This window comes from Nycticebus coucang, chromosome 5 (assembly GCF_027406575.1).
Source record: "Nycticebus coucang isolate mNycCou1 chromosome 5, mNycCou1.pri, whole genome shotgun sequence".
Taxonomy (NCBI): domain Eukaryota; kingdom Metazoa; phylum Chordata; class Mammalia; order Primates; family Lorisidae; genus Nycticebus; species Nycticebus coucang.
The window spans coordinates 10,482,993-10,493,604 of record NC_069784.1 but is presented as its reverse complement, the minus strand read 5'-3'; the positions used below and the strand labels follow the sequence as shown (position 1 = coordinate 10,493,604).

General features: G+C 36.5%; 1 protein-coding gene across 8 annotated transcripts in view; it reads right to left on the bottom strand.

Moving 5' to 3' along the window:
- Positions 1-201: 201 nt before the first annotated feature.
- The window catches only part of DNAJB4 (DnaJ heat shock protein family (Hsp40) member B4), a 32,780-nt gene continuing 22,369 nt past the window's right edge, over positions 202-10,612 (bottom strand). For all 8 annotated transcript variants that reach the window (XM_053592386.1, XM_053592391.1, XM_053592390.1 and 5 more), the window contains 2 exons: positions 3,279-3,847; positions 202-1,507 (listed from right to left, as the gene is read on the bottom strand). In XM_053592386.1, the coding sequence (XP_053448361.1) occupies positions 1,274-1,507; positions 3,279-3,847 (803 nt within the window). In that variant the 3' untranslated portion in view covers positions 202-1,273. The remainder of the gene's footprint in view (positions 1,508-3,278; positions 3,848-10,612) is intronic.

Sequence of the window (10,612 nt, the reverse complement as noted above, 5' to 3'; positions counted from 1 at the left end):
ATACAATTTTAAACTGTACACAAAGTACAGCCACCCTGTATGTATACAAATCATACTGAAAATTATTTTTTGACCAGAAACTTTGTTTTAAAATATCATTCTCACTATAGTTGAACCACCCTGAAAATTATCTTTTAACCAAAAACTAATTTTCAAAATACCATTCTTCCCATAGTTATAAAACAAAACACAAAAGAAAATAATTTTTAAAATGTAAATATATTTAAAAAATTAAAACACCTAAGAAATGCAATCTATACATATGAAAAAGTAAAATATTTATATGCATTACAAGTAGTAGCAACATTATCCATAAGCAGCAGTTAGTGTTTATTTTCCCCATATTTTGGTTTAACACCATAGTGTAGTGATAGTTTATTCTCTTTAGGGAAATTGCATAAGATACATATAGCATATTATGAGTAAGTTATAGAAGACTGTATAATTGGAAAATTAATTCCAAGTAACAGTATTTCCTCTAAAAACACATTTATTATTAAACAAATTATTTTAAACCAGGAGACAACAAAATGAGCCTATAAGTTATTAAGTCCAAGATATATAGTTAACTTGCATAAAATTACATATGGTATTTTAAAAATGGTCTATTTCTGAAATATGAGTAATTCAGGCAACTGGGATTTCCACAGGAGATAAATTGCCAATAATTTTGTTTTGATGAAGAAAAGGTCTGCCTCAAGAACCTTACAACTATGTTATTAAGAAATGCTATAGCATACTTGAAAAATCAAAGTGGTGAAACATATGCATCAGAATATTCTTTTACTGGTACCAGCCCTATAGCAGCATTTCAGATGATTTAAATATAAAAACTACATTTTCAAATTACTTGGGTTTTTATCCTCTTCTAGAAATAACTACATGTGTAGTTAACAATTTTAATTTCCATTACAAATGGGAATCTTTCATACTGATCATCTAAAGATACAAGAAATAAAGTACTTGGATAGTCTAGTACTTTATTAGAAATACATCTGCTGACTTCACAAAAACAACTTTTACATATAAGCAAAATACTAAAAATTTCTGATTTGAGAGGAATGAAATAAAATACAGTGAGTGACTTTCTCTTCATCTCTAACTGTAAAAATCCTTTTGCCTATTTATTTGACCCGTCTCTATTCATGCAATTTAATGAACCCTCAAAAGAATTTACACGTCTTTATACAGAATTCACATCTACATCAGTAAACTGCCAGTCCTGTTACATTTTCAGTGCCTTATCAAAATATGGGTAACAAAGTTCTTCATTCTATGAGGCAGGAAGATGTTTCCTAAGTACTTCTTTGGATGATGAGGATATAGTATCTGGGAAGGACACCTCAAATTCTATTAGAAGGTCACCGCGTTGGTCAGGATTTTTTGGAAATGGCAGCCCATATCCAATAATTCTTCTCCTCATTCCAGGTTTCACAATATCATTTATTGACATAGGTATGTTTCTTCCATCTATTGTTGGCACATTAACTGAACAGCCACACAATGCCTAAAATGGACCAAATACAATAAAATTAACACACTCCAAAACTTAAAAAAATCTAAGCATAAATAATATTACTAGATGGTAAAGGATCCTACCACTAAGGTAAAATTTTAAATTCTAAAAAAACAATAATAGTTACAAAATTTCTTTTCCATTAGAAAATTCCTTTTGATACATTATTATGCAAAAGAAGAGACAGAGAAGGAAAGGGAAAGACGGGGGAAAGTAAAGGAAGTCTTCCCCATTGCCTCGAAATGAAATGGAAACTTTGAAGCTGTTGTTAACATTCAAGAGGCAGGAATTGGAATGGAAAAGAAGGAGAAACTCAGGACTGGAAAGAACAGGATAGGAACAACTACCTTCTTCAGAAAAGAGGACAAGAAATACATTGTTTTAGTCAATAAATGTTACTGAGCGTCTCCTGTATGCCACACATTTCTGCTAGATGCTGAGCTTTAAAGGGACCACAAACACAGACTTCCCCCTGAGGTATGCACAAGGAACTCAGCAATTCTGATACAGGTGTTTGTGAGAGGAAGGGCACCCAACTTAACCCCTTAGCTTCTCAGAGTATAGCATACTGGGGCCAACTAGACCAGTAGCAGGATTAGGACAGGGTGAGAAGCAACAGCGCTCCACAGATGGAGCTCAATGACACAGAATTATGCAAGACAACAGCAGGGCCAACTTAGGGCAATGCATATACATTTATGAGCAGAAATTAGACTTAAAATGATCATTTACGCTAAAGAGTTTGGGCTTTACAACTCTAGAGGATACGTACAGCCATTTAAGAATTTTAAACAGAGAATTGACAACACCGTATCTGCAGCATTACAATCCAATTTGAGAAACAGTAAAAATAAGAGTCAAATAAATGTAATAAAGTAGTACCATTATAATTTATAAATTTATAAAAATTAATTTGTAATATATTTTAAATCACTTTTTAATACTTTTTAAATACAACTATCCCAAATTAACAACTTTAGAACAAATCTTATACATGTACTAAAGCGATGAGATTATCAGTGCAGATCTGATAAACTACCTTTGTAAAAGCAGTCTTCGAATACACAATCTAGTTAGCACTTAAAATTAACATTTAAATTATTAGTATAAGTAACTAAATTTAGAAAATATAATCTCATCCATAATTGAGGTACAGTAGCTGTACTAGATCAGAGGGTTGTTTTGAGATTTTTTTTTTTTTTTGTGACAAGAGTCTCACTATGTGGCCCCTGGTAGAGTGCCATGGCATCTCAGCTCACAGCAACTTCAAACTCTTGGGCTTAAGTGATTCTCTTGCCTCAGCCTCCCAAGTAGTTAGGACTATAGGTACCCGCGACAATGCCTGGCTATTTTTTTTGTTGTTGTTGTTGCAGTTGTCATTGTTTAGCTGGCCCAGGCTGGATTCGAACCCGCCAGCCTCAGTGTATGTGGCTGGCACCATAACCACCATGTTACGGGTGCCAAGCCATTTTGAGAATTTTTTAAATGTATAATAAAGTTGAATAAATATTAGCTATTTTTTTTTTTTTTTTTTTTTTGTAGAGACAGAGTCTCACTTTATGGCCCTCGGTAGAGTGCCGTGGCCTCACACAGCTCACAGCAACCTCCAACTCCTGGGCTTAAGCGATTCTCTTGCCTCAGCCTCCCGAGCAGCTGGGACTACAGGCGCCCGCCACAAAATATTAGCTATTATTTAGATACATTCCCTAAAATCAACTGCATGATTCTATTTGGTCTTATAATCTAGGTCCTACTAACTTACCTCTCGTAAACTAATTTTAGCAGTATAAATTATATTTGATCCATCCCTTTTAAATTTGGGGTGATCTTTGTCTTTAATGATAAAAACAATGTCTGCTGGAATACTATTTGGTGTTTCATCTCCTTCCCTTGGAAAAGTAATTTTTGTGCCTTCTTTCCATCCTTTTTTAATCTCAATGGTAAGTATTTTGTCCTCAGATCTATAGCTCCTTCCATCAGAGTTTAGCCTTTTTCGAGAGATCTTCATGCGTTTGGTACAACCATTATATATCTCTTCAAGTGACACTCTAAGTTCATGAATAACTGGAGGGTCTTGTTTGAGTCGGGATGGCCCCACAGAATTCCTGTCTCTTGGATATCCATTCATGCTGAATCCAAAGGCACTAAAAGGATCTCCATCTATTTCCATTTCTTCAGTATCTCTGCCACCACCCATGCGTCTTCCAAAAAAGATTTCGAAGGGGTTGGACCCTCCAAAAAATGCTGCAAATGTGGCATGAGGATCACCATGGAAGGTATACCGGAAGGTGCCCCCTTGTCCATCAGTGCCTCCTGCTCCTCCCTTCAACCCTAATGAAGAGATAACCATGATTAGAAAAAAGCTCACAACTCTCCAAAGTTAAGCTTTCAAAAATTCTATTGGTAATAAATTTTGGCCTACTTATGCTACAATTTATTAATATTAGCCAGACATGCCCTTATAACTAAATACAGAACAGCTCTATAACTTTTATAAGTTAAAATTTTATAACTTTATAAGTTAAAATTTTTCATCTAAGTTAAATTTTTAGCTTTCAAACTTCTTTCTCCAAATCCCCACTTTTAATAATTTATTCCTGAATCTGTGTTTCATGGATAAATGAGAAAAAAATAAAACAGAACTGGGAAATCTTTTTTTTTAGAGATACTTTATTGCCCTCGGTAGAGTGCTGTGTCATCACAGCTCACAGCAACCTCCAACTCCTGGGTTTAGGGGACTCTCTTGCCTCAGCCCCCCCAAGTAGCTGGGACTACAGGTGCCCATCATGACATCCAGCTATTATTTTGTTGCAGTTTGGCCAGGGCTGAGTTCGAACCCACCACCTCAGTATATGGGGCCAGCACCCTACTCACTGAGCCACAGGTGCCACCCAAAACTGGGTTCTTGGGGCAGTGCCTGTGGCTCAGCGGGTAGGGCACTGGTCCCATATGCCGGAGGTGGTGGGTTCAAACCCAGCCCTGGCACAAAAAAAAAAACAAACAAAAAAACCAAAACTGGGTTCTCTTTATCTCATAAACTACTGGTTTGCCACACTAAAAATAAATGATGTTAGTTAAAAAGGTCTTTAGTCATCAATGCAAAATGCACAATCATTCTAAATCTTTAAGCACCATTATAATCGATAAGTACAAACAATTTAAAAAATGCTATATTCATAGTACTTGGCTTTATTTCAGGTCATCTTTTACTATTTAAGAATTAAAGTAAAACTCTGTGGCAGAGAGGGGAAAAATTCTAATAACGAGCATACCCTATGAAAAACTTTTTTTAAGATACTAAAATTGTTATTCCTGTCCTAGATATCAAATTGTTCATCAAGGAATAGCATATCATAGGATTAATTTCAAAGTATGTAAAAAGAAGACTGAAAGCAAAAGCTGAAAACCTTCTCAGCAAGGATGGACTTTGGAATGGTTATTTCTGTCTACTGTGAACAACCCACTTCAGACAGCAGTATAGTGACCCTTTGACCCTTTGCTCAAAGATTCAACTAATATTCAACTTATTCAAATTGAAACAGCATTTTCTACCATGTCAAAGAAAGAGTCTACTAAAAGCCACATAACAGTATAGTGATCTTTTAAGTGGTTGATAGTGATAAAGATTTCTACCGTTATAGTACTAACAGTTTCTGAGTGAGCCTTAAGACAATTCATAACCAAGGAAACAAGCAACAAAACAATCTTAAAATTATAAAACCACGAAGAATTCAAGAGATTAAACAGAGAGATTCTAATATCTTTAAATGGAGAATAATGTGAGGACAGGAAATATATTTTATTCATTTTGCACTGCTCAGGTATACAGGGCTGGACATGGTAGGCATTCATGTTTATTGAATGAACTAATTCCTAAAGTCCTCCTAAATCAAAACTAAGAAAGGTGTTCTTAGAATCAGTAGAGAGAAAAAGGCAGAGGCAAAGGCAATATAAAATACAATCACACATATACATGAATAAGAGATTTAATAATAAAAATACCACTACTTAGTTTTGTATACATCTTTTTTTTTTTTTTTTTTTTTGAGATGGAGGCTCACTCTGTTGCCTGGGCTAGAATGCTCTGGCATCAGCCTAGCTCACAGCAGCAGCAGACTCCTGGGTTCAAGCAATTCTCTTGCCTCAGCCTCTCAACCAGGCAGACCTATAGGCACTCACCATGATGCTGGCCAACAGTTTTGCATATCTTATTCTACATTTGGTTTCTTCCATTAAAAGATATACATGTACTCTACATCTAACAGAGTCTCAAGTGTTTACCTTTATCCATTGATAGAAATCTGGAGAGACCAAGAGAGACCTAATAATCTGAAAATTGTCAAAATATGTATTGAATGATATATCCAGATAGCAAGGTCATTCCATGTAGAAAATGAATGACAAATATAAGCAGCTCATCCAAGTTTCTCTTTTATAAATTTTAGTAGTACAATTATAATTCCAAAGGTTTTAAAGCTAATGACAGCTTTTTTTAATGGAAAAATATATATACAATTTCAAGGTCATGATCAATGTCACTTATTTAATGTTTAAAGCATTTAAATCATTTTATCCTTCATCCCACTGATTTAATAATTTAAAAGAGAGTTAAATAAATTGGGTAAACTACTGTGCCCAATCTAATCCTCTACAAGACAAAATGAAAATACTTTGGACTCGATGAATTCATGAAAAGAAAGAATAACATTTTAAGTTATTACATCATGGGTTTGGCTTTTCCCTAAAACCTTTTACCCTCCCTTGCCCAAAATAGTAACTCAGTCAGAATTACAGAGTCCTTGAGCAAATTCACACACCAGTGACGTATTTATCAAAGCTGACAAAAAGCTTCCAATGCAGCTTTCAGGTTTTCCTACACACTGTGAACAGTCAATTGTGTAGTTCAGATAAAGCACAAAACTACTCTAGTAACTGAAAAAACCTACCAAAATTCATGCAAGTAACATTTGCATTGCCTAACACATTGTAACAGGCATGACATCAACTATACAGCCAATTCTTAATTATGTACATTTTGACAGCTAATGGAAATTTTTAATATTCAGTTGGATCTTCTCCGCCATCCAAAGTGTTTTCTAGACACTTTGTGTGACCGAGAAATGTACTATGGAATCAACATTTGTCTGGGCTTTAGCAGAACTGCTATTATTTTAAAACCAATCAGCTAATTTGCAGTCCAAAACCAAGTATGTGTTTGGAATTCTTTTTTTTTTTTCTTTTTTTGTAGAGACAGAGTTTCATTTTATCGCCCTCCGTAGAGTGCCGTGGCCTCACACAGCTCACAGCAACCTCCAACTCCTGGGCTTAAGCAATTCTCCTACCTCAGCCTCCCGAGTAGCTGGGACTACAGGCACCCGCCACAACACCTGGCTATCTTTTTGTTGCAGTTTGGCCGGGGCCGGGTTTGAACCCGCCACCCTCGGTATATGGGGCCGGCGCCCCGCTCACTGAGCCACAGGCACCGCCCATGTGTTTGGATCTATCTATAACAATGACTTGCACTAGTTAGTTAAGCTGACCAAAGTTTATCAACAGAAGAAACACTGGAGAAGAATTAGAATATCAAATTAAAACATGATGGTACTTTAATAACTCTAACTTTAAGGAGATTTAATATGTAAAAATATAAATTTATAGCAAGGCTTCAGAGAGTTAAAAAATGAGATCCAGGTGGCACCTGTGGCTCAAGTAAGCGGTGCCTGTGGCCCAAGTAGTAGGGTGCTGGCCCCATATGCTCGGAGTGGTGAGTTCAAGCCCAGCCCCGGCCAAAAACTGCAAAAGAAAAAAAAAAATAATAATAATGAGATCCTTTAAACCAGTGGTTCCCAACCTTCCTAATGCCGCAACCCTTTAATACAGTTCCTATGGGTCGTGACCCACAGGTTGAGAACTGCTGCTTTAAACAATCTCAAAAATCCAATTTACTTATATAATTTTAGAACATAGAGTAAATAAAAGAGGCCAAGTTGATTAAATATATGTTAAAAAAGCAAACTAGCATAAAGATTAATATTCTAAACATAAGTTTTATCATATAAAAACTATCTTTTAGTATTTAAAGATATTGGCTAAGCTACAAGCAATAAACAAAATAAGGAAGGCATTAAAAAAGAAAATGTTAGGCCAGGCGCAGTGGCTCACGCCTGTAATCCCAGCACTCTGGGAGGCCAAAGTGGGTGGATTACTTGAACTCATAAGTTTGAGACCAGCCTGAGCAAAAGCAAGACCCTGTCCCTACTAAAAATAGAAAGACCCAGGTAACAGGATTGCTTGAGTCCGAGAGCTGGAGGTTGCTGTGAACTATGATGCCACAGCACTCTACTCAGGGTGACAGTTTGAGACTGTTAAGCATGGTGTCTCATGCCTACAATCTTAGCATTCCGGGAGGCTGAGGTGCTTAGATTGCCTGAGCTCACAGGTTTGAGACCAGCCTGAGCAAGTGCGAGACAAAGAGTGACAAAGTGAGACTGTCTCAAAAAAAAAAAAAAAAGAAAGAAAATGTTAGAGAATCAGAATAAATAAGGACGTGTTATTAAAAATCTTTTCAAAATATTTTAACACAAACTTCAGTTGACATCCATTAAACCATTCAGAACTATATCTAAAATTTTTAGGGAGAGTGGTTCCAAATACCATTTTATTTTATTTTATTTATTATTTATTTATTTTTGAGACAGAGCCTCAAGCTGTCACCCTGGGTAGAGTGCTATGGCATCACAGCTCACAGGAACCTCTAACACCTGCCTCAGCCTCCCAAGTAGCTGGGACTACAGGCGCCCGCCACAACATCTGCCTATTTTTTGGTTGCAGTTGTCATTGTTGTTTGGCAAGCCTGGGCTGTATTCATACCCACCAGCTCTGGAGTTATGTGGCTGGGGCCTCAGTGGCTTGAGCTACAGGCACTGAGACTTAATTATTATTTTTTTGGAGACAGAGTTTCACTATGTTGCCCTCAGTAGAGTGCCACAATGTCACAGCTCACAGCAATCTCCAACTCCTGGGCTTCAGCAATTCTCTTGCCTCAGCTTCCCGAGTAGCTGGGAGTACAGAGGCCCACCACAAAGCCCGGCTATTTATTTATTTATTTTTTAGAGACAGAGTCTCATTTTATCGTCCTCAGTAGAGTGCTGTAGCGTCACAGTTTACAGCTCTCTTGCCTCACCCTCCCAAGTAGCTGGGACTACAGGTGCCCACCACAACGTCTGGCTATTTTTTTTGTTGCAGTTGTCATTGTTGTTTAGCAGGCCTGGGCCAGGTTCAAACCCGATAGTGGCTGGCGCAGTAACCACTGTGCTACAGGCATCAAGCCCGTTTTTGTCTTTTTTTCCCCATGGGAACTTCTTCCTTGATTCAACTATAGAGAAAATTTATTTTTAAAATAGATTATATACCATAAAATTGAATCAGTGTAACTATACAATTCAATGGCTACCATCACCACAATCCAGTTATAGAATATCTCCATTATTCTAAAGCGTTCTCTAGTTCCTGTTTGTAGTTAATCTCTGCTCCTACCCTCAGTCCTAGGCAAAAAAGATCTGCTTTCTTTCTCTATAACTTTGCCTTTCCCAGACATTCAAGTAAACAGAATGGATCATACCATAGGTATTTTTTCACATCTGGCTTCTTTCATTTAGCAGTTTTTGAGGTTCATTCATGGTTGTAGCATGTCTCATTAAATTGGCCCTTTTAATAGCTAAATAGTTCCCCATTGAATGTGCACACCACATTTTATTAGTTCACTAATTAATGGTAAAAATACTATCTAAAAATAGATAGCTTCCTGTTTGGGACCATTACAAATAACGCTGATATGAGCATTCAGGTTATGTGCCTTTGTGTGGGCATATATTTTTGTTTCTCTTTTATAGATAAGATTCCTAGGAGTAGAACTACTAGGTCATACGGTAGATTTAAGACATCTCTATTTTTATCCAACTGGTTTTTTTTTTCTTCTTTTCTTTCTTTTTTTTTAGAGACAGGGTCTCACTATGTTGTCCAGGCTGAACGCCAACTTCTGGGCTCAAGTCTCCCTGAGTAGCTGGGACTAAAGGCATGTACTACTTCACCCACTATCCAAGGGTTTCATATATTTATGTATGTGTGTGTGTATGTATAAAATAGAGATATGTATTTTTTAATTGTTTGGGATTCATTGAGGGTACAAAGAATTAGGTTACACTGTTTGCATTTGTATCCAAGTGTTTCTTAAACAGAGCATTTTACATTGTGGACATTAGACATTTTTAGGACATGAATAAACTGGATCTCTGGTTCTCTGATTCCTAAGTAAATAAATTTAGTAAATTCAACTCATACATTTCTCAGTTCATGGTTTCTTATTTCCACTGTCCCAGCTTCAAGTCTCAAGAGTGTAGTATGGGGGAAAAAAGGATAGCAGGTAAATTTGTTGTGTTTCCATAGTCCTAAAATTCAGTGTTTTATTACTAATGAAGAAAGCCATACCAGGCTTGCAGGCACAAACAGATCAAAGAAAGACAAGGAGAAAAAAATGTTTTCTCCCGATTTCACAGTGTATCTCAAAAGGATTTTTAAAAGAAATTAATGAGATAGGCTCAATAAAGAGCAAGTAAGTATCATAATTATCTTTAAAGAAAGAGTAATTCTAAAAAAATAATTTAAACAGTATCTGGTGTAGAGGCTCACTCCTGTAATCCCAGCACTTTGGGAGGCTAAGGCAGAAGGCATGCCTGAGCCCAGGAGTTCAAGACCAGACTGGGCAACATAGCCAGAGACACTGTCTCTACAAAAAATTTTAAAAATTAGCATGGTGGTAGGTGTCTGTATTTCCAGCCAGAGGCTGAGGTAAGAAGATCCCTTGAGGCCAGGAGTTGGAGGCTATAACCATGCCACTGCATTCCAGCCTAGGAAACAGCAAGACCCTGTCTCTAAAAAAAAATAATAATAATTCAAGTAACTTTCATTCAACTGTATTTTCAAGTAACCTACAACTAGAAAATGATATTTCTGAACTATATAGTTCAACGTTTTAAAAAACATATGCTCTCCTCACTCTTTCCTCCCATTGTTTATTTATACCAATTATCTGAGTCA